Here is a 25,435-nt window from a genome sequence, read left to right as displayed (position 1 = left end):
GCTATCTGTCTATTTCCAGTACCTTCTCAATCTGATTTCCCTTCGACTTTAACCACGATAAACTTACTCCCAATATGCAGCATAGGGAGAGGGGGAAGGAGGGCAGGAGAGGATATTGGAGCCTTCTGTTTCTGAAGCTCAAGAAAATTAACCTGGGTAGAGACAGCAGGGCTAGCTACTGGGCCTGGAGGTAGTGGGAAGAAAATAAAAGATCCTGTGATGGGAAAGCTCCGTGGGACAGGAATTACCTTCAGGATGTGTGAGTACATTGTCTACGTTGGTGGGGACTTGAACGCTGTCTAGGAACTGCCGGGGGCAGCCATTTTACCAGTAAAATAGTAAGAGATATTCAATCTATTTCTGTTGCGCAGGACAATTAAAAATCCAGTGTCCCGACTTGCTCAGGAGCTGCAAATCCCTGGTAGGGGTTCGGTCTGGCTGGAAGGGCTGTGCTTCGCATTAGACATCAGAGCTGCAGACCTGCTCTCCTTCTCAGCTCTCTCAGCCCATTTGCTGCCCTCTCCAAGCTTCCACTCCCCTCTTCTGACTGCTGCTGCCACTGCATCTCCCCCCCTACCCCCGTCCACTGGAAGAGGGACAGCCTAGAAGAGCCTGCAGAAGACATGTGGCATCTCCTGACAAATGCTGCTTACGGCTTCTTTGCGGTGCACACAAAGATACTGGACAAAGGACTGAACTCAGAGATCTGACTCAGACCTAGGGTAACTCTGTTGATTTCAGTGATGTTACACCCAGGGTAAATGTAACCCCTTGCTTGGAAAATACCAGGCATTGCAAGGCGTTAACAAGAAGCCAGTCACATTCTGACATGCTATACATTATAAGTCATCATCTGCAGAGTGTCACTTATTAGCAGATACGCATCAATGGAACTCCAGCAAGACACCGAAACATTAATTTCTGTGTGTGTGTAGGGGGCTCAACATTAAAATCCTAATTGAGCCTCTAAAACAATGGGGGGAAAGAAAATGTCATGACATAAATCATCGGCATGTATGAATTACTTGAACGTTGCATTCAGTGCTGGTCAAGAAGGGAATTAAAGAGTAGATTTAAAAAAAAAAAAAAAATAGCAAACATTTTACCAAACAATTTCCCAACTATTTTTTCCAAATTAAATGTTGTCAAAAGATCTCCTTCAAAGTTTTCAACCAGTGGTGGATATAGCAGAAAATCAGAGAGGGGCGACAAACTGAGGAGAGCAACGGACAGATACCCTGGTATCTGAAGAGACATGAGAAGGAGTGGGACTGCTTAGCTTCAAAAGGAACTGGCTCAGAGGGATCAGATAGTACGTGAAATAACGAAGGGAATGAGGGCAAATTGTGTGATCCTGTGTCCCATTCTCATTGCAGAAGACAGCGTGATGCTTGTTGTGGCATGACAGTGTTGTTTGCGTTTGAAAAGCATGTGGCACATCTGGGGACAACGGCAATCTCAATAAATAATTAGTAACGATGTGGTACAAGTGTAAAACGGACTGGCAGAAATACTTTCTTCACCTAACACGTAATACACCTGTGGGATTGGTTGTCATAAGGTATCACTGAAACTGAGAATTTAGTAGGAATTATAATGGACTAAACATTCATATGGATAATAGGAACATCTAGAGAGGTACATTAGCCAAAATAAACATTTACAGGGGGATCTAAACTCTCATGCTTCAGGGCAGAAGCTATTAAATGATGGAAGTTAAAAAGAAAAATCCCTTTGGGGTAGGTTAATCCTGAATTGTTCAGTATGGTGGGTTGAATTATCCCCTGAATTCTCTGCTGCTAGCCAGGATACTATGATGGGTGTCTTTGGTAACTCCCATGCCCAAAAGGGTAATTACATTATAGTCACTCCAGGGAGTGGTGACACTATTTGGAAGTGGTCTGCCATCTGGTCCAAGTGTTTTCCAAACCGTAAGAACTTGAAGTATCAGTCCACATCCAAAGCTGTAAACCAAGGACAGCTCCAATGGCACCTATGCTTGTCTCCGCTAAATTTTGTTGTCATATACAGCCCTGCAACTGGAAATGGCAATGCTACCTAGTCTTGAAGGAATTGCTCTGATCCATGCGACTGCAGTCTGGAACGAGTCCACATTCTCAAATCCCATAATCTCCTCAATCCAGTTTCCCACCAGGACTTGCATTCATCTACTTTGTTCCCATCTCAGGAATTTTGCCCGATAAGTTGGCCATTATCAACTAACCACAACCACATGATACTCAGGGGGGATCACAAAGGACCACTTGTATGTTTCCCTGGGCTCTGGGAGAGCAGCAGCTCTTCATCTGTGCCATGGCTCCACCCTGAAAGGACCCTTAAGACTATATAAAACCCAACAATTAACATCCCATTTCTTCTGACAGGCTTGAGTGCTCCCCACAGCAAGAGACCTTCACAGATTCTTGCAAGATGCATGCCCACACTAAAATACCATGCCAGAGACCCTGCAGTCACTTTCATCCTCTGGACACAGCACTTCAGCCCTGGGAGGCCATTCCTTGCATTTGTGTCATTGAACTACAAGAATCCACTAGTTTCCTGACCATTCTGATGGCAGCAGCTCAGTTTTCTAAAATGGCTCAATTCACTCTTTACAGCTGCGTCTACACGTGCACGCTACTTCGAAGTAGCGGCACTAACTTCGAAATAGCGCCCGTCATGGCTACACGTGTCGGGTGCTATTTCGAAGTTAACATCAACGTTAGGCAGCAAGACGTCGAAGCCGCTAACCCCATGAGGGGATGGGAATAGCACCCTACTTCGACGTTCAACGTCGAAGTAGGGAACGTGTAGTCGTTGCGCATCCCGCAACTTCGAAATTGCGGGGTCCGCCATGGCGGCCATCAGCTGAGGGGTTGAGAGATGCTCTCTCTCCAGCCCCTGCGGGGCTCTACGGTCACCGTGGGCAGCAGCCCTTAGCCCAGGGCTTCTGGCTGCTGCTGCTGCAGCTGGGGATCCATACTGCATGCACAGGGTCTGCAACCAGTTGTCGGCTCTGTGGATCTTGTGTTGTTTAGTGCAGCTGTGTCTGGGAGGGGCCCTTTAAGGGAGCGGCTTGCTGTTGAGTCCGCCCTGTGACCCTGTCTGCAGCTGTGTGCCTGGCACCCTTATTTCGATGTGTGCTACTTTGGCGTGTAGATGTTCCCTCGCAGCGCCTGTTTCGATGTGGTGTTGCGCAACGTCGATGTTGAACATCGACGTTGCCAGCCCTGGAGGACATGTAGACGTTATTCATCGAAATAGCCTATTTCGATGTTGCCACATCGAAATAGTCTACTTCGATGTAGGCTTCACGTGTAGACTTAGCCTACATGTGTTTATCCTCTGCGGAAACAGTCACCCGGATCTGGATAAACAGTATAGTTTCATGGCCTCCTGGGTCACATCATCTCTGGCTGGGGGCCTCAATTTGCTTCTGACATGAGGCCTGATGTTTATGAGAAGTCCACACACACCTGTTTTCTGCCTACCATCGTCAGTCAAATGCCCAAATGGGAAGACTCAACCAGGTGTTCAAACAGTGCTTACCAGCTATCACCCGGATGACCAGTCTTCACTAGTACCATATGCAGAGTTCTCATACAATTATGCAGACTGCACATCCAAAGGCCACAGCCCTTTCTTTATCAACTACGTCACCTCCTCCAATTTCACCCACAATTACATACATTCTCTCACAATCCATATGCCTAGTAGAATACACCCACCATACCCAAGAAGAGGTGAAGAATTGAACAGACACACTGAGAAGGCAACAAAGGCTTGCAAAAGGCACAGAGATCAATGCACATAGCATAGCCCCACCTACTCTACCAGAGCACCTGTTGTGGCTTTCAACAGAGCACCTACATAGGATCAGAAACTTGATGATTGGTTCCATGGTCTATACCAGATTTAGCAACAATTCAATCCAGTCACCTTCAAACTCCACATGCCTCAGTCCCTTAGAGTTCACTCTGAGTTCCAAGTTTCACTTCTAAAGCCCTACACCAAGAACACATTTCCCTATGAATCCCAATGGCCTCCAACTCCACACTAAGGATAGGGTCAGGAAATGTAAACTATATACCAAGTCCTTGACGCAAAGATCTGTCAGGGAACTGGTTACCTGACTGATTTGGAAGATTATGGCCCAACCAGTGAGGCACCATATAAAACAGGAAAGTGGATTACAAACGTTTGGCTTCCTCCCTTTTCTAAAGCTCTTGTTCTGTTTCACACAATTACACCTGTGGTCCCAAGCAGCAGCCCAATACATCTTCAACTGAAGTCAGTGGAATGACTCCTATTGCCTTTGACAGCCGCTTGGTCAGGACCAATGGCTCTTGTACTTCTTGCTTGAGTAAGACAGACTGGATCTGTTTCCTGTTTTGTTTTGTTCGCTCTTGGTTTCTCTTGAGTGGAGAAGCAGACCTCTGTGTAACTGGGGGCTGGGGACAGAGCATAGGGTCCAATAGAACTGAGGAAGAATTTGAGGTCTTCCAGCAGATAAGGAAGCTCAGACCTTAAAAAGATGAGCCCCCAATACCACAATCTCTCTTCTAACAGCAATGAAGGGTCCTGTGGCACCTTATAGACTAACAGAAAAGTTTTGAGCACGAGCTTTCGTGAGCACAGGCTCACTTAATCAGAAGTGAGTCTGTGCTCACGAAAGCTCATGCTCAAAACTTTTCTGTTAGTCTATAAGGTGCCACAGGACCCTTCGTTGCTGTTACAGATCCAGACTAACACGGCTACCCCTCTGATACTTAATCTCTCTTCTGGCACATTTCACAGAATCTGTATCTTTAACAGGGTTATTCACGTAATATAGTTCAGGGGTGAACAAACTTTTTGTGCTGGGCCCCACTTTTGTCTCTGCAATTAGCAGAGGCCCCCCACAACCTGTCCAATGTCATCCAAACAGTTGGAAATTCCAATGATGTTCATATGAATAAAAAAATGTTTCCGCACGTGAGAAAACAAACATGCTGAATGTACAAACATGATTGTTATATAAATGCCAGTTCACATACATAACCACAGTAACATATTTCAACATTTTTGAATCAGATGGGTGAGCGCGACACTCAGCAGCCAATTGTGCCGTCCTCCGCCCCACTTACTAAATTTCACGCCCCCCCCGAGAGGGGCTGCCGCTTACTTTGTGCACCCCTGCTATAGTTCATAAGAATTTCAGATGAGTTGTACCTATAAATTGCTGTTCGACTGCAACGTACTCAACTCTAACCATGTGGACTCTTGATCAAATCTTCTGGGACTGATCCAAGACCCCACACTCAGCTGAGACCTGCTCCAAAGTCCAAGGAAATCTACAGAAAGGCTCCTACTGATTGCAATGCCCTTGGATCAGGCTCTGCTCTCATTAACAGTGATGGGATTTCTGGCCAAAATGTTTGTAGACAGGACCATATTAACACTAAACAGTTACAGTAATTAATAATGCTTAACACTTATTTTCATCTGTACATCACTATATGCGCTACAGAAACATATGACCACCCTTATCCCCCCCTTTAAGAAAGGGAAAATTGAGATGCAGCAAGGTGAAGTCAAGCTCAGGGTGACTCAGTAGTCAACGGCAGAGGTGGATAGAGAATCCAGAGTCCCTGACCTCCGACCAGCGCCCTATTCACTGGGCCACAAGCCCATATACAGCTATTGGGTATATGCAAGTACAGTAAACCTTGATTTATGTGGAGGTTGAGACCTGGGCAACTGCCGCACAAATTTAATTTCATGTAAATTGGTCGGGGGGGGTGGTTAGGGAGATCCCCAGAATTCCCCTGGCTGATGGAAGTGGGAAGCTGGAGCCTTTGCTCCAGCCAGCAGCTCCAGCTCCCCCTGTGGGTGGGTGGGGGCCGGGTTGGGGCAGGGCGCGGCGCCTCCTCCTCCAGCCACTGGCCATGCAGCGCAGCCATGGTGCCCCTGCTGCCCCCCAGCTGCCGCGCAGCTTGACCCCACGGCTGCTCGGGGGCAGCAGCTCCAGCCATGCCTGCCCCTGTCCACCCCGGGCATTGCAGCACTGGGCAGCCGCTAGGCAGGAGCCTCTGAGCTGGCCAGCAGCACAGGGGTAAGCGAGAAGTGGGATACAGGATAGTAGGGTCCCCCCCGGACTCGACTCGCATTTATATAAAACCGCGAAGTTGAGTCCATGTAAAGCGAGGGTCTCCTGTGTCTGACTCATAGCAATCCTGACTCAGAACAGGACCTAAGCAAGTCCTTAAACGCCTCCATGGATAGCAATGGAAATTATGTACATGCTTAAAGTTAAAGGCAGTAAGAACAAGGACCAGTAAAAATAAGGAAAACAAAACACACCCTGGAAGCAATAATCTTATTGATATGGATAATGTTGCATCATGTTATGCTGTGTTACCAAGCAAAGCTGGACTAAATTCTCCTTTTATTTACACTGGTGCAACTTCATTGATGGCAATGGACTTTCATGGGTGTAGACATTAAAATTTAGCCAAGCAATTTTACAATCTGCACAGTAGCTGTAAGTAATGGTGCCTAGTAAAAGGTTCTATGTATTTTCAGATGATATTTCCAAAGTCATCTAGAGGATCAAGGGGTTTGGTTTGCTTTCATTTTAATAGAAAATAAAGGTCTAAACCCACTAGATTGCTATGAAAAAAATCTCAAGCATTATATTGTACAATATTTTGACAAATGGTCCCCACCGTTTCCCAATTTGGAACATACTTCCATATGAGACCCATGAATTCTGTAGATTTAAATGTGATGCTATCACCAAAATAGGCAATTGGTTTGCTGCCACGACAATGCCACATGGAACCGCTACTTTTCACAGACAGCTTTCCCAGTGGTAGTCAGTGTGACAAGGCCGCAGGTGAGAGGGGACTGCTAAGACCCTGATGAGGGAAGGTGCATTCCTGGGGTCTCAAAACATGACCAGGCTCTCGTTTTATAGGGCTGTCATTTTAACGCACACTTCGGAACTCATTTTTTTTCCTGGGGAAAGTTTTTCACTGAATGAGTTAACCGGTTTAGGTTAGCTGGTGGTGAGTCCAGTTGGAGGATAGTTATCTGTGTTGATACATGCTAGCCTCCTTTTTTAGCAGAGCTGACTGGCCACAGAGGAGAGAGGGTACATCTGAATTCCTGAATGGTGCAGCATGGCCCTGCCGTTCCTCCAGGGTGGGGAGCTTCAGTCAAAACTCCTGAGCTCAGAGCCAAGACAGAATCATTTTGTCCATTTAGTAGGAAAAGCCACAACACTACGTTATTTTCTGTTCCAGAAATGAACCAAAATCACATCAACTTAAAAGTTTCCCACAAAACAAGAGTCTGAAGAAAAAACTCATCGCAATCGAAACATTTTATTCTGACAGAATCTAAACATTTAGTGCCAGTTGTGGCCTTTAGTGAGTTTTAAATTTCAAAACTGCTTTTGTTCCAAAAGAGGCCAAACCAGGCCATTTGGAAGCCGTCTCAAGGCAAGGTTGGGTCATTTCAACAAGAAGGGGAAGTGGAAATGATGCCTTTTGAAAGTAGGCACCTACATTGGTGGAAGAGGGCATTGCCATCCTAAAACTGTTGGGATGGAGGGTTTCCAAACAGTTCTCCTTGTGCGCTGCTTATGTCCCCTGCACAACAGTGACCTTCCCTTCTGTTGGCTCCCACTGTAAACAGACCTCTGGTTTGTGATGGAATTAGTTAAGAGGCTCAACTCTTGCTTCTCCAGGAAGTCCTCACTTAGGCCCAGATCCTCAAAAGGATTTTGGAGCCTAACTCCAATAGCAAACTATGGGAGTTAGGCACCAAACTACAGCTGAAGGTTTGAATCTTGGTTAACTATTGAGGATCCCAATGATTCATTGGGAACCAGAAAACTCTCCCTAATGCCTTGGCTGTAGGAGTCACCATTTGAGCTAATGGCTTCCCAGGTTTGAGCAGTGGTGCCAGGTAAGGCTGATGGAAAAAGAAGGGAATTAGAGGCACCACCAGACTTGCCCAGGTCACAGAGGGCTGAAGGCTGAGAGCAGCAGTGGGAGGGGCCTGCTGCCTCTTTAAAAGAGAGTTCCAGAGGGGACTGAGGGCTGAGGAACAATCAGAGGGGCAAGAGCTGAAACCTTAGCTGGGAAGGAAACAGCCTGGAGACAGACCCTACTATGGGAGCTGAGGAGTGGCGTGGCGAGAGACATGGGGGTGGGAGTGAGGCATGAGGAGAGAGGCTGGAGCCTCGTTTGGTGCTGGAGTGGGCTCGTAGGGTTTTGACTTTCTGCAGTGGGATTTGTGGTAATGAACCCTAAGCGCACAAAACGGGCTAGTTATACGCTCTGGAGGCTGCCTTCCGGCTATTTCAAGACTCAGGAGGCAAACTGAGGTGAGTGGCCACTTGCAGGTCAGCCCTGAGGCCAGGAGGGGACCCCCAGGAGGAGGCCACACATTTACTGCTGCTTTGAGCAGAAGGTGACAGAGCACCAGCAGGAGCTGGGGGAGCACAGGAGCTGGCCTGGAGCCGAGCTGGGGCTGAAAAACCCAGCAAGGCCAGGAGAGAGCGTGAGGTACATTGCCCACTGAGATGAGCAAGAGGCATAAGAGTTAACACTTGTTCCCCTTCCCAGGTGACATGTGCTTGATGAATCCCTGGCAAACATAAACACTGAAGCTGGGGGCCCAGTTATTCACAGGCGCATAAATGATGTTGACAGCAGTAAGCATGCAACTAAACATCATATATGGCTTATCAGGTCTATATGTCTCCTGTCTCTCTAAATGCTTTGACACACTTAATTCTAGCAGTCATTCCTGGCGCACAATTAAAGCTCCTATCAAATAACTGCAAATTTAGCTTATGCTCTGAAAATTATTCTAGAGAAGCGGCATGCTTAGGAGGCAATCCCAGGGACCTGGTGAAACTTACTGTCCCATCCATAAATTTCAGGGCAAAATAATTCAGCCATACCCAAGCAGGAACACTGATGTGCATGCAGCATCAAACCTGATCTGTCAGCTCCTTCTGAAGCAAATCATAAAGAACTGTGTGCTTTCAGAGGGAGCCTCTGAAACCAGCCCCCCAAGCGACAAAAGCCAAGTGAGGACAGGGAAGGTATTTGGAATTCTAGCTAGAAAATCCTCTCTTAAATGAGAGCGAGAACCTAGAAGAATTGCAGGTGACCTTCAGCCTAGCTGGAGCAGAAGGTTGTTATTAAAAGAACCAGTGAAAGGGCCACTGCAGTTATTCAATCTAACGGGTCACCCCAGCCTACCTGTAGCTACAAAATAAATCTATTACATAGAGAAATTGGCTCACATGAGTCTGGATCACGGCACTGCCTCTTGCTAAACTCTGCCAAACACTGTGCTATTTATTGTAGGTGTGAGCATACCTGCTTAACTCAGGTGCCATTACTCAGCAGTAGTATCTCAGTCCCCCAGCAATCCATAACGAATTTATGCTCTCTGCACCCCTGCCAGGTAGGGAAGTGCCATGAACCTCATTTTACAGAGGGGGGACAAGAGAGTAAGGCCTTGTCTACCTGTGCCGCAGTGCAGAGTGTGGGGGGTATACAAATTGCTGACTGCAAAGTGCTGCATTCTAACTGCCCCCGAGGACATCCTGGCTCAAGCTAAAAGGTCCCTACTCCCCATCAATGTATGCTTCATTCAAACAAGGCTGAACAAATGCAAAGCAGGTCCTGCGTGGCTCGACCCAGGATTGCCTCCAGGGATTGCTTACAGTGCAACTCTTGGCTGCGCTCTGCACTTCACCCTCATCTGGTAGTCCACATTACAGACAAAGCCAGGTCTTAAACGGTTATGGCACCGAAAGGTGCAGATGCACATCAAAAGGGATTTTCAGACCTACTCCAAAGGCAGGTAGGAGCCTCGCCTGCTTAGGCACGCCTGAAAAACACGACTGACTGTCTTTTTGTTTGGCGTTTGTACAGCACCTTGCAAATGCATCCAGGTGGAAGGCTGGGGCCTTGCACACTACACTTGTATGCATCAGAAGGAACCAGTGGGGGAAAATCTCAAGAGGCTGTATCAGACCCACCTGGAAACATCATCACCTCCACTTCCAAAAGTGACTAGTGATTTGGAAGCCTCCATTTTCCAGTGTTCACATTGGGGCACCTTCAAGGGGCTGATTTTCCAAAAGCAGGTACACAGGGCTTTCTGAAAATCAGGCCCCTTCACGCCATCTCCAGCGGGTCACCCAAAATCTCTGTCACGTGAACACATAGGCCCCTTGTTGGGAAGGGCACAAATTGCTCCAGGATGCAAAGCAGGACACTTTACTTCACCGCAGGGAACTGATGCCATCTGAGATCACATTCAGAGCATCTGGGTTTCAGAACAGCTGCACGATAACAGGCTTAGCCTTAAAACCATGGGTTTGCAATAGGCATAATTTAGTGCTTGCAGCTAACAGGAACTTCATGCAAATCTTTCCCGCTTCTGGCTCACCCAAGTTAAGGACCACTCTCGCTAACTTGAGATCAGTTTCCCTCACAGGACACCAGGAAGCCCTGCTTGACTATAGAGGGAATAGCATTAGGACAGCCTTTCTCACAGTCTTGCACTATTTACACTTCCAGACTAAGAGAGAACTAGGAGATCAGAGCACATGAAGTTAACTAAATGTTGCCAGTTTTCAAAATAAAGCATTGCTGAGTGTTTGGAATTTGACTGACTGATCAGAGGTGTATTGCTTTATCCTGATCAGTTCATCCATTCCTGGTCCTAGCTGCTGTTCAGAGATGCTTGTATAGTTTATAAGTACCTTAACACCACATGACTTTTTGAGGTTCTTACTATTTAAATTGTAGGAAGGGACTTGCAAACACAGCAAAATATTGTTGCATTCTCAGAGCCAGAGCCTCAGCTGTTGCAAATTGCTGAAGCTCCATTGATACCAACAAATCAGTTTATGCCACAGGAGAATCTGGCCTGAAATCCTTGGCAAGTTTTTTGTATGATGTAAAGCCATGCAGTATAAAATAAACCATTATTACTACACATTTACTTTTGTGAAACAGTGTTTCTGCATCTATCAATCTTTATGAAATCCCTCATACAGTACTTTTTAATGGCATTGCAACACTATATATGCGGAAAAATGACAATGGTATTACGATGACATGATTCGTTCTTCTAATTCTTAAAACTAATTAATATGAAGAATAAATGTATTTTAATTACTTTCTAAAGGATAGTACCAGGATGATATATGCAAACTCCCATATACTCTGGACATAAAGCAGGTATTATCAAATCTACTGATATCACAAATCTTATGATATTTTTTTCATAATTGCCAGCTGCCAGTCATGTGATTGTAAGAACCTCACCTTCCTTTTTTTAAAAAAACAAACTAAGTTTCTACTCTCCTGCCCATAGAGAAAAGCTGGAGAATATGATCTATGTGCGCCTAAAGGACCAAAACCCAGCAAGCACATAAAAATAGCATTATTATTTTAAAAATCCCCATTATTTAAAAAAATTCTTGACTCATAACTTTTGCATGCTCTGGGTTTGCAATCCAGTCTAATATATTCCCTAATCAGCAGCAATGGCCTTAACATTGGGATCAAAGATGCAGGGACAGATCATCAGGTGCTCTAAATCCACATAGGTCTTCTGAAGTCAGTGTTTTTTCTCATACTTATATGTAAAACCTAGGAGTAAATACAACATAACACTCTTTGGAACCCCCTCTGTCTCTGGCCTTCTCACTAGCTGTAGGTCTAAAGTAACAACAGTATTGCCGTAGTGTCTAGAATCATAGATAAATAACTGTGGATCAAAACTTGCTAATAATGGATAACCGAGCTGTCTTCTTAGGGGGTTTCCTCCTACAAGATGCCTCTTAGGAGATCAAGGCATGCTCACTTACTGCTGACTTCCAAAGGGGTTGAGGGTCCAGCTCCTCAAACACATTTAGGTGCCTAAATCCCCTTGATTTCAACGAGAGCTAGGTACAGAAGTACCTCTGAAGAGCGAAGCCTGAGTGCCCTCCAGTAGATGTGCCCCCTGGACATTCAGTAAAGGATTTAAAAGTAGCCATCCTCCTAAAAAAAACTTCAGAACTCAATTGCAAAGGGAAGCAGCTGAATTGGCGCTCATCTGCACATTCAAAATTATACAAGTAGACCTCAATAAAGACCTAAATAGGTTAACACTCTAAAGAGGCAACTCCCCCCCCCGATGGACATCCATATCTCCTCATCAGCTACATGGAATAGCCATGGTGACCTTGACTGATCACCCTGGTTTATCATGGATAGTAACTTCTCTCTTTTTCAGTAATTTTCTTACCTGCATACCTGCCTTTGTACTTCCACTCCAGTTCATCTGATGAAGTGGGTTTTACCCATGAAAGCTGATGCCTAACAAATCCATTAGCCTCTAAGGTACTACAAGACTCCTCACTGTTTTCCCAGCACATGATCAGCAGCTCCCACCACAGGGCGGGGGTTATTTCAAAAACACACCGAAGGAGTTTACCAAAATCGGAAAACGGGTGGGGGAAATTCAGTAGCTGTTAAGATGCTGTGCTTCATTAAGTAACCACCTGAACACTTCCAGTCCAACTACCACTTGCCACAGTGCAGCTCTTCTAGGCAACTGGCACAAATGCATGTGACTTGCTTAACAAGAAAGCACTGATAAAAATTATCCTCCTGCTGACTGGGTGCAGAGGAGTCTGAAGCCATCCCAATGTGATCGGATCATACAGTCATGTATCAAACACCCATGCAGCAACTGAATTTGCTCTAGTAGTACAAAAGTTAGGCTCTCACTAGTGCCAGAGAGGGGCTGGCTTATTTATTTAGACCTGCTTTGCATCTGCTCATCTCTTTTCATCCCAGCAGTTCTGTTTTCTGCCGGCACCAGTGCCGAACCCCAGAAAGCCCTCTAATGTGGCGGGGAGAAGTGGGAGGAGGGAAATAGACTCACCAGGCACCATTCCTGTCAGTGTTGGAGCAGAGTAGCTGCCCTGTCCAGCAGGGGGGACGTGGGGAGGGTATCCTGGGAGGGTTGTGCTTGCCAATTCACGACCTGAAAAATCAAACCAACAAATCACCATGTGAACATTCACAACAGCTAGACATGTTTTCCCATTTCCCCGAACACCCAGAACACAGGCCAGGCATTTGTCATAACTGTACAGTGAATACCAAAGTGGGATTTTTAACTTGGCAGGGAGAGCCAAGACAATTCCTTTCCTTATAAGCTGCCACAAAGCTCTTTGGAAGTGAGAGAGCACACAGCTCTTAGCGCAGAGGCTGGCAAGCCAGTGTGAACTCTGCTCTCCTTTCCTATTCCCACGTTTCTCCGAAGCTCAGCTTTGTCAAAATAAACGTAGAGCCTTTGGAACTGATCAGTCACAAAGTGGGAACCGTCAGCAATTTGAATGGCATTTGCCTAGCCGGTGTTCTAGGAATAAGCCCTGATACCAGGATAAGGACAGACTTGCAGAGGTCTTGCAAATTCATTATGGGGAATATTTTGGGGTAGCCCCACCCATGGAGAGCCAGTGAGGTTCAGTGGCTTGTGCATTACACTCAGATGCTGATGAGCAGGCAACTGTTCATGGCCTGGACATGTGACTCTGGGCAGGTCATGTGACCACTCATGCCTCAATTTCCCTATCTGTAAAACAGGGATAACAGTACTGAATTCTTCTTTCTCAGCAGCAGACCTGAAAATGGGGTGTTACTCTTAGTACAATTAGAGGGCAAAACACACGTGCAGACATGCCACTGAATCCAAGTCATTGCTTTGTAAATCAAACTACTCTGACCTCAGCAAACCATTTCTATCACTCCAGGCCTTGGGATCCAAGCACATGCTGAGAGGTTCAGCACAGGCTGATTTGGGCTTGTCTGTCTCTTTCTCTCTTAAGTTCAAGGCTTTGACACCCCTAACGGTCTTAGTTTATCGGGCTGCCTGCTACACCAAGGCAAGAGATAGAAACACAAAAGACTACCAGGAACATTTTTATTTACTGTAGCGTTAATTCTAAACTTCCCATATAAGAGTAAGGCCAAAACTCTGCATTCTCAGTCCAAGTCCCCACAGCGACCTTTTTCACCAGTTGAAATAGACAAAGCAGGACTTCTAGGTATCACAGAGATACATAAAGGTAGTTCCCTGGTTGACTTCAGAAATTTAGCAGTGAAAATTAAAAAACTTGCAGCTGCCCCGGTAAGAATCCAGACTGGATGGTCTTGTGAACTTACAGCGGCTGCCCCAGTGTTCTGGGTTTTGGGCCTAGCTCTTCCATAGACATTGTGTCACCTTGGGCAGGTCTCTGAGACCTGTGTCTTCAAGTGAGGTTCTGATTGCCTCAGTCCATGATGCTGAACTCAGAAGCTTAAAACCCCCTGATATTCCAATGACAAATCCTCAAAGTGGCTGTCATGACTGCTGCTCTGTAACAGTACATACCACATACTGTACTAGTGATGTCAGATCATCTCTCCCTGGGACCACAGAGCCACGCTGGCCACATTGGCCAGTCTGCTAGCCTAGCACGCACGAGAGGGGTGGGGGTGGAAATGAGCACCATTGCTCCTTTTGTTTAACAGAACTAGAGAGCCCTCATCATGCACCCTTAATTAGACAAGCAAACTGTTATCGCAGATCCGAATGTTTTCCCCTTGTTGCTGCATCTGTCATACTGACCTCCCACACAAGTTCAAAGGCTGAACGCTGTAATTTGTAGGAGTTTCACGGGCCCTGGGAACGCACAGCTGTCTGGGATCTAGCTATGAATGGTGAGGCTTGGAACGTCCCCAGAAATAAACAGCAGGCTAATAAGGGTTTTATCTGAACCATAAAGGATTTCTCATGCTTTGACATTTGTTTTGCTGACGAAAATGCAAGAATTCCAAAGACAAGTGTATTAGCACAGTTACGATAACAAATTACTCCATGCAGATACATTGAGGGTTTTACAGGCCTTCCACACGGTCAGGCTTTAAATCAGCCCACCAATCAGAAATGACCTTCCTTCTAGGCAGGTGCGGTTAGCACCACCTGCCAGGCTGCTAATGTGGTGACTTACTGCCTCTTCTGAAGGGCTAAGTGATCCAAAGGTGAGACAGAGATACGGTTCCCAGTTGCAAAATGCCTGCGTCTCCAATCCTCACAGGTCTGGAGGGCTGAGTTTAACTAAGAAATGACTGTCACTCAAACACAATTTAATTTTTATAAAGACCCCACTGACTTTCCTGGGAAGGGGTCAGTTCCCACCACCAGGCAAAACGTGTGCATCGGTGAACTCTGCCTACACCCAGGAGATGGAGCATGGTGTGTATCTGTAATGCCTGTATGTGTTACATGGGACAGTGGATTGATTTCAGAGGCGTCAGTAGATTTCATATTTCCTAAATGCCCTCTTCTCACTGCTGACTTCTGAGCTTTTATTTTAGCAGACTGTCATGTGTTGCTTCCATCCGGTTGATGAAACACCACTGGAGATTACAATGAGACTGGCAAATGGTTTCATGGGTGATCAAAATATGATCTGGAACAAATACCTAATTTTTTAAAAAATAAATGACCATTCATGAGCACTGCCACAGCTGGACTCACAGGGAAAAGTCGAATATGTCAGACCCATTCCAGCTATGTCCATTTTCCTATTTTAAGGGGTCTGCTTTATTTTCGACATAATTACAAGTTCTTTCATATGACAATAAGGGAAAGGTAGAAGGAGAGCTGGTTGAAACATGAGAGGGACGTGGTGACAACTGCATCAAAATATTTTACTTCTGGAGTGTGAGGAGGGCACAAAATTTTAAAAAAAATCAAAAGTTGGAAAACTCTCCGCCATCTCTGTAAGATACACCTTTCTTTACGGAAAGGGCAGTGGTATGTGAAGGGATACCTCCCAGCCCTCGTCCCCTGGCTGGGTCCACAAGCAAGACAATGCAATGCCACATCAGCAATTGGACCTGTGATGACAGCCTCGAGAACGGCCGTGCTGCACCTCCTAGTTTGCTGTGCTGTATCCCACTCACTACCCCGAATCCACCCCTCTCCTAGTTCACATGCATGCAGTTCCACTCCACTTCACTTTCGCCAGAAGCCAGATATGTCCAGGATCATTTCAGAGGTGCAGAGTGACTCCAGGTTCCACAGGTGCCAGCTCCTCTCCAACTACTTGACTGTGGATTCAGGCAAGTAACTTTAGGCACCTAAGTTGGAAGGTTTTGATCTGAGTGTGACAATAGAATTTGGCTTTTGTTGCAGCCAATTATCTGTTCATTGTCCTGATGAAAAGGCAGAATAACTGCTCTTCAAATCCAGCTTCTCCCTCCCGGCATGCCATAGGGAAAGGGAAGCTGGACACCTGTGGCCCACACCCCAGGGACATGCTCATCACCAGCTGATTAACATTTCTGGAAGTGTCACCATGCTGCAGGCTGTGGGCTTGGGCCGTCAGGAGCCCAGCAGCCAATGTCTCTGATCCAGACAAAACTCTGTGAACTGCTTTGGCGGCTGCCCTACCCTCTGCCTCCCTCCCTCTCCATTTGGTCTCAGAGGCTTCGCAGGAACTGGGGACAGTCCCACAGGTTGGATTTTGTCAATAGCAATCAGACTCCTGAGAACTGTAATTCCAGCTGTGAGCCAGGCCCCTTCACACCAGGCACTGTGCAAACAGATAGCAAGAGGCAGTCCCTGCCCCTAACTGCTTCCAGAGACGTTGACAAGCCGCCCCAAGAAGTGCTGCTATCCCTGTTGAACAGATGAGGGGTGGAGGCAAAGATTTTTCCAAGATTTTTAGTCACCTGAAGATTCATGACAAGCACCTAGCGAGTTTTTCAAAGTGCATCAGCATCTGTCTGCATCTTTAGGTACCCAAGTCCCCAGCAAAGCTGGCCTACCTAACAAGGAACCGAGAGCGCTAGACTAGGATCCACCACTAGCTTTGGTAGGCCCAGGCCTTAAGCACACCACCATCCACTCTCCACGCAAACAAGTCCCCTTCTGAAGAGTTTCACTGGGCCTGGGAAAAGACTGGGCTCGCTCACTGAATTATTCTCAGTTCAATCAACCCTGGACTGTGAGGAGAGGATGGGTGTTAGCCAGAAATGTGAGCGCTTCTTTTTCATTAAACTCTAAAATGAGAGAGAGAGAGAAGAGCAGAACAAAGGCCTGAGGTGACCACTCTGGCTGAGGTTCTCCCAGCCCTGGAAATTCCATAACAAAGGAACATACAACAGATTGTAGGAGCCTGTGGATTTGTCCCACCACCGTTTCAAGCCCTGGCCAGCAGTCTGCACAGCTCCCCAACCTCGCTGGGGATGGAAGGACGACCTGATGTCAGGGCTGACTGTATGTCGCTGTCAATGACAGAGCAAAGGCACACAGCTCACTCCTTTCCCCTGCGAAGAGGACTACAGTATACTGAAAACACTGAGCCAGCCAGAGGATTGATTAGCTGACAAATACCTGTTTACATTTTGCAAATTAACTAGCTGCTTCCAACCTGCCTGGCTGCAGTCCCCGTGGCAATGCAGTGACTCCCTCTACTGCAGAGATGAGCAAACTTTTTATGTCAGGCCCCATTTTTCATCCCTGCAATTATCACCCCCCTCCCCCAGCTTGTCTAATGTCATCCAAACCAACAGAATTTCGGTTATATTCATATGAAAACCAACCCTTTTGGCACATGTAAGGAAATAAGCCTGTAAAATGTAAAACCCTTATGAAATGGTGTAGAAATGTGAATACACAGACCTAAATCAGTAACATTACAGCATTCGTAAGGAGCTGAATGAGCCTGAGACTTGGCAGCCGGTCATGCTGTGCTCCCCTAGGAAATTTCATGCCCCACAGTTTGCACACCCCTGCTCTATGGCATGATTCTTAGGGAGGAACCTGTTTTGTTCCAAGAATTGCTGCAGAATTAGGGGGGTTCACCCTATTTTGGTTCCAAGGAAACTGTAGATCATCCTTGTTATGGTACCATATGGCTACAGACCAATGGTAAAGATTTTACTATACCAAGAGACATGCAAATATACAAGTTGATTTCACGTAGACATACAGAGGTAGTTTAAAAACAATAACCTCAGAAACTGCATCTGGGTAAAGCAGTGCAAGTAGAGGATCAGAGCACATCTCTACATCCCTTTTCTGTAATGGCTTACAGAAGATAAGTCACTCTGCCTCTAAAAACATGGGCACCACATGTGCAGGTAAAACAGCTGTTGAGAAACTCTGATAGTTATGTGAGAAACCAGGAGACTGGGGCTCTACTCCCTGCCCAGCTCCTGAGCAGCTGAGAGATCTTCACCTATCACTCCACTTCCCTGTGCCTTGTTTTCTCCACCTCTCATTTGGGGACAACAAGCTTCCTCTGTAAACTGCTTGAGACGGATGGATTTAAAAGTGCTGTAGACAGGCAAAGGAATGTGACACTTTCATTTTCTGGAAGTGGAGATGGGAATCCTGTCACCTGCATGTTGAAATGTAGTTATGTCTGAGACGAAATGTAGCAACTAACACCCGCCACAACATTATCCAATATTTTCAGAGTAGAAGTGAGAAAAGCTGATCAAAGCTAAACTGTAGAGGGAATTTAGGTCAGCATGATACAGCTCCCTGCACCAAGCACAAGTTACAACCTGAGGGATAATGGTTACACATGAATAGTATCCCAGGGTGATCGGAGGTGGACACCACCTTGTCTCTCACTTTATTTCTCATTTAAAAGCTAGTACTTCCCACAACAACAAACCACCCATTTTCCCGCTGGCATGTCTCCCTCTGCTAAAGAGCCAACACTCTGATCCTGCAAAGACATTACGTAACAGTACAAAACCTTATGTGCAGTTCTTCAGGCACAAGAGTTTTTCAGGGTTAGGGCTTCTATCAGGCCCCTTCTCAATCTCCAACTCTAGTTCTTGCAGTGACTATGAGTTCCTTAGCACAGAGCCAGGATGTCATGACTGATGCAACCTCAGAATAGAGGGTTTCATCTGTGTGCATCAGTGTAGGCTTTGGTTACAAATAGCTTCTGTATTGGAAGAGTAAAGGTATATTTGAAATACACTACAGTGACAATGGATCATGAGATGTTCGTTCATGCACTCATACAGTTCAATCATAATGTTATTTCTGCAATGAGGACAGTAATGATTTATTTCATTTAGCCGTTGAGGCAGCAATCTACATGGGTTTATTCTATATAGCTCCATCCAATGCTAGATTATTGTGCACATTTTCATTATAAAGTACTAACAATAATCACATTTGTCTCAGGGTCAAGCTCACCAGTCCCACTACGCTTGGTGCTGTACACAAATATAACAAAGACGATCCTCTATCCCAGAACTTTATATAAAAAAGAAAATGAATACAGGGGTAAGTCCTGCTTTGATCATTAGCTGTGATCTAATCTCAGTTCAATGAGCCTGTTGCTTAATTGTTTCAAGTTTGCCGTTAAAGGTAGTTGGTGGTCTGGGTTTATTTGATTTGCACTGCCTTATTGTCATGATTATCAGTAGTGTACTGAGAACCAGTCATGTGCTCATACTGTACGAATCACAGCAAAAAGTCTGTTGTATGCCCATAGAAACTTGCCTTATAACCTAAACAATACCAAGTAAAGTAACCTCTTTCAAATCCAGCATTCAATCATCCAGAACTCTCAAAGAACCAGCATTTTAACCAGAAATCCCTTTTAGCTGCCCTTTCCTTAAGTAGCGTGTAGTGAAAGTAAAGACAAATGCAGCAAATACAGGCTAAGTTTACAGTGTGCAGTACTAGTGTTGGTGGTAAGTAAAGTGCTCTGCATACATTTCTGTTTGTTTCTTAATATCTAATCTTGTTTTTCTTTAGCGTTATGCATTGCTAGATATACCTCTCTATTATCCAGAATATCTGAATATCCAGCAACCTCCTGGGACCGGGGCTGCTGGATATGAAAGTGTTTACTGTACATAAACACTGCAGGGGTAAGCAATTCACAGACCATAGGACAAATGGAGACTGCAGACACTTTTGAATGGACCCTGAAATCTTTCTATTTGCTTTTCTTTATTATTATTGTTGTTGTTATTATTACTCTTATTATCATCACCATTATCATTATTATTATAATGACCATTATTGGATCTAAAAAAAATAACTGACTGCCCCTGTACTGGAGGGCCTGAAGCAGATTTATCTCAAGCCAGTTCAGATGATCTTTTCATTGACGCAGTAGTGTTCATAAGCTCCACCGAAGACATGTGTCTGGGGGAATTCTTTGCAATGGCCTCAAGTAGGAGCTGTGCTGCCATTGTCTACCCTGCTATGCCTATGCAGATCTTGTCTTTTTCTAGGCAGCCATGCATGGAGTAGATATTATTGCTGCTTCTAGCAGCGTGCTTTAGCCGGCCAACCAGAGGACTGCCAGCTGAACAGGCCATGTGGAATGATAGCTTTCCAGCCCTGCCTGCCCGATCCTCATACCCAATGCAAGAAAGAGAGAACTCACATCCACGGAGGGCTTCCTTGTATTCCCGTGCAGTGGGAAATGTGCTGCTACTGCCTCTTTTCAGAGCTTTCAGGCCTTTCTATAACATGGTGCTTGTATGTGCTTGCTTCCCTTAGAGCTTCATATTATGGCAGAGCAAAAGTGTGGAGAGTGAGGGGAAAAGATGCCTTAATTTAGGGCTACCATATCTGAACTTTCAAAAACTAGGACACCCCTGGGAGGGAGTGTATTTGTATCAGTATCTACCAACTCACATTGTATTCACGTGTTACAGTAAATTCTTTCGAATCCAGCATTCCATCATCTAGAACTCTCAAAGAACCAGCATTTTAACCAAAAGTAGATTTCAGTTACATTTTCCATAAGTAGTGTACAGTGAAAGTAAATACACATCAATACAGCAAATACAGTCTTAAGTTTACAGTGTACGATACTACTGTTATTGGTAAATAAAGTGCTTTGCATACATTTTGGTTTGTTTCTTAATATCTAATCTTGTTTTTTCTTTAGTGTTATGCATTGCTAGGTACTTCTCTCTATTATCCAGAACATTTGACAATCTGGCAACCTCCCAGTATGAAAGAGTTTACTGTATAACACAGTGACCATTCAAATATGGTAACCCTACTTAATTATGCAGTCTCCTGGCCCAAAACTTTTCAGAGTAACTGGTTATCCTGGGCAACTCCATTCTGGACACACAACTGCTTTGGAGACTCCTCAAAGATGTCTCCAAGAGTCAGAATGGTCAAAAATCAAAGTTCCCTAAATCATTTGCCAACTTTGAAAATGGAGACCTCTACGTTCTGCTCTAGGAATTTGGGCCCAGAACACCTGTGTAACTCTCGTAGAACACCTGTGAAAGGCAGAAATCCTTCGCAAGAAAATCAGAAAACAGAAAGATTACAGGAGAGTGAAACATTTCAATAGAAAAAATGTGTTGCATGAAAGGTGCTTCCGTTACTTTCAAGATGTTTTGCAAAAACAGGTACAGGACAAAGTATTCCAATTTCAGGACAAACACAGCCTGAAATGAGGCTTTGTTTCATCAACTCGTGCAAATCTTACTTCATTTCAGTTTTTGAAAACAAGCCACATTCCAATTTTGACTTTCAGTTTTCAGCTTGGCTTTCTTCCCCTTCTCTCTCCTTTTTGCTTTCCCCTCCATCTCCGCTGTCCCCCACATCAAAAAGTAGAAAGGTTAAAAAGTGAGGGGAAAACAGTTTCCCTTTTCATCCCTGTGTAATTTTCTCCCATAGCTTCAGTTAGCAGAAAAGGAGGCAAGAAGTAAAAGAGGGCCATGCACCAAGGCAAGGACAAGGACTGAAAATGTGAAAGCCAAAATAAAAAAACAATGTTTGAAATTGTTCAAAACAGAACAAAATGAAAAGCCTGATTTGCAATTAAAATTTTCCTTTAGCTTCATTTCAAATTTTTTTATAGAAAAAATATTTTGGTAAAATCTTACACAGGAAAACATTTTCTTCAAAACTGTCTGCTGGGGAAAAACTTCAGTTTTGCAACCAGCTTTACCAAAGATCAACAATATTCTCTCCTCTGAGCAGAGACTATCACCTACAGGAGACATTTTTACAAAGGTTGGGGCCTCCCCAGGCAAACACCTCAGAGTGGTTTGTGCAAATGGAGTCCAGCAGGCAACATGAAAGTTCGTGGTATCAAAGCCAGGTTTAAATAACCAGGGGCAGCCTTTGGCACCGTCTTGCCAGAGCATAACTTTTTTTTTTTTTAATAACTTAAAAAGCACTTTGAGGTGTATCTTTGTATACTAATGGGCGAAAACGTGAATCCAATTAACTTCAGATTTAACTCATAATGAACTTCTCATTTTCCTACCAGCTCAGCTCTCAGCCATGGCAGTAATTAACCACTGGGGGTTGTCACTCCTGGACACATGACACAGAGATTCCCCCAAGCCCAGCGCTTGAAACCCTTGCAGAATTCATTACCCTGACAGTATGAAAACCCTTCACTTTTAATACCACAGAGCACCAACAATTTTTTTCCTTTTATCTACCTGATTGCCAGTAACAGGATGAAAGAAATGAATCCACAAGAGATGTAATTAATTATTGCCAAGGATCCATTAGACAATGCACAGGGTGCAGGTGGTGGGAAGGACGACTGCAAAGCCATTTAACATTGTTCTGCTATTCCACAAAGGAGGATCGTGCCATTCCCATCCCTAGGAACACACTACAGGCTGCACTAGGAGGCATCTAAGCATTTATCCTCTAGCTCATACTTAGGGAAATCATGAAATTTCCATGCAGGCAGGAACATCGTCAGGGGTTAGACAGTGTTCTGGGTTAATGAACTAATCTTCCCTCTCTAGAGACCAGGGCTCAAATTTCAAATAGGTCACAAGAAAAAATGAGTTTGATGCTTGGAGAAATCCCTAGCCGATGTTTGTCCAAATCACGAAGTTGTCAGCTGTGGAAAGGACCTGGTCTGAAACAGCATACACCGTTCTAGTCTGCAGCTTACATCCATTCAAGGCCCAGTCCTGCTTGCCTTGTGCATCCAAATACCCACTGAAGTCAGTGAACAAGCCATGAAGGCTCAGCCCCATAGTGTGAATGTGTCTCATTCAAAGTGCACAAGGAACCAGGAGCGTGGAACACACTGGCTGCAGGTCTTGGTTCTGAACTAGTTTTAGCAGGGCTGAAGACAAACACCTATGCAACGAGATGCTCACATGTGCAACCCTGTTGTGCCATGGTTCTAAGAACAGGAAGGATCCCTGCCCCCGCCCCCCACCCCACCCCGTGAACTCTGCTGCACAGGGTTTAGATTTCTGATCATTCAAGTCTCACAGGGACTGCCGCCCACCCCACAAAGCAATGTTCCTTGTAAGTTCCTCCCACCATGAGAGAGTCAAACGCCACCCCTCTGACTGGCAGAGTACCCACAGCCAGCCTGTTTCCACTGGTGGTGCACACGACACATACCTTGGTGCACATAACAAAATTTATTCCATTCATGGTTGTAGAAAGTCAGAGGGAACCCTGCTCCCAAGTATTTTCACATGCCTCCTTTTGATGTTGTCACTGGCCAGACGGCAGAGTCCCACACCTGGGGCTCCCTGTCAGCCACACCCAGAAGTTATACTTTTGCAAGGCCAGCTACGATGTCTTTTTGTGCCTTCCCACACACCACGTATGCACATCCTTGCTTGGGCTGGGTCGCAGAGGCTGCTGAAAATGACGGCCTGCTCCCTGTGCCCTCTGGGAACATGGAACTTCAGGGTCCCAAGCTCCATCACAAGAGACCTCGCAAAGCAGCCACAGCAGTCCTTGCCCTCACTTCCCCATGCGCAGCAGAGACCAGGATCTCTCCATTTACCCTGCCCCGTCCCAACCCTCCTGCTCTTTCTGTAACTCCCACTAGCCAGCTCGAGAGCCCCTGCCTGCAAAAGCTCCAGGCTTCCACTCCCCTCCAGCACCACTCCCCACCCCCTGCACAGTGCCTGGGTTTTCAGTCCCCCCAGGACTACTTTTTAAAGCCGGGGTGCTGAGGCCTGGGGAGGAGGGGGCCAAAATTAGTCCTACCTCCAAAAATGTGTGAGGCTATGGTAGAAAAGGAGACCAGGTCTCCCTGGATCCAGTCCATTTACTCAACCACAGGACTTCTGGCAGCTCCCTTGCCCATTCATCGCACGGAAATTTCACCATCGCCACCTGACAAGGCTTCCTCTCAGCAGTTCCCAATGAGGCATCAGGGCTGAGTGGTTAAAGCAGAGTTCCTGCCACATAAGCAACCCCAGCACCATTTTGGCTTCCCCCCAGGAATGGTCAATGAGACTTGCTTTCGGGTCTCTGGTTTGCCTAGTATCAGGCTGACCTGTCATCTTCTGGAGGATTGCTGAGAGGGTGCAAAACCTGATTTTAAACAGAAATTCAGTGCCAGCTTTAACCAAACTGAACGCAGAAATTCCGTTATGTGGAGACATGATGACTCTCACAGGCAGGGCTGGTGCTGGGGTCCCATTATTGGTGGCATGTGGATATTTTGGGATCCCTGAAGGTCATAGAATCCTTGAACACTAGGACTGGAAGGGACCTCGAGAGGCCATTGAGTCCAGCCCCCTGCCCCAATGGCAGGACCAAGCACTGTCTAAACCATCCCTGACAGACATCTACCTAACCTGTTCTTAAATATCTCTAGCAATGGAGATTCCACAACCTCCCTTGGCAATTTATTCCACTGTTTGACCACCCTGATGGTTAGGAACTTTTTCCTAATGTCCAACCTAAACCTTCCTTGCTGCAGTTTAAATCCATTGCCTCTTGTGCTATCCTCAGAGGCCAAAAAGAACAAGTTTTCCCCCTCCTCCTTATGACACCCTTTTAGACACCTGAAAACCGCTATCATGTCTCCCCTCAATCTTCTCTTTTCCAAACTAAACAAGCCCAATTCTTTCAGCCTTTCCACGTAGGTCACGGCTTTGAAAAAAAAACCAAAAACCTTCCAAGAGTCCGGGGCTAGTTAGACCCTTTGGACAATCTTAAAATTTTAGAAAAAAATAAGAGCTGACTGCCGGGTCAGCATTTTCTGTGATTTGTAAGGTTGGCCTTTCTGATAGCACTTCATGGCTCCTTGCACATCACTGGAGTAAGTGGGGGAGGGCTGTCTCTTTTGTCACTTCCCCTCCCGCCCCCCCGCCAGGTAGCATCCACAGGGGCCAACCGCTGAATTTGGCCATGATTTGCAGAATGCTTGCTCATCCCACTTGCACCAGAGCTCATGCACCTGGCAAGTCAGCACTCGAAAGGGACATGCTGGTTCTGAAGGAAACATTGTGCAGTATTCAGAGATGTTATGAGGCCAACAAGCAAACAGATTGATGTGAGAAATGGATTGATGTGACAAACAGATTGATGTGACAAATTCTCTCAAATGGTACTGTGCTGGAGCGGATAC

The 25,435-nt window shown here is 45.7% G+C and overlaps 1 protein-coding gene across 2 annotated transcripts in view; it reads right to left on the bottom strand.

Annotated features, from left to right (window-relative positions):
* The window catches only part of PAX5 (paired box 5), a 226,902-nt gene that overhangs the window by 44,914 nt on the left and 156,553 nt on the right, over nt 1-25,435 (bottom strand). For both annotated transcript variants that reach the window (XM_074994011.1, XM_074994013.1), the window contains one exon: nt 12,955-13,056. In XM_074994011.1, the coding sequence (XP_074850112.1) occupies nt 12,955-13,056 (102 nt within the window). The remainder of the gene's footprint in view (nt 1-12,954; nt 13,057-25,435) is intronic.

This window comes from Carettochelys insculpta, chromosome 5 (assembly GCF_033958435.1).
Source record: "Carettochelys insculpta isolate YL-2023 chromosome 5, ASM3395843v1, whole genome shotgun sequence".
In the NCBI taxonomy this organism is placed as follows: domain Eukaryota; kingdom Metazoa; phylum Chordata; order Testudines; family Carettochelyidae; genus Carettochelys; species Carettochelys insculpta.
This window is presented reverse-complemented; position numbering and strand designations above follow the sequence as displayed.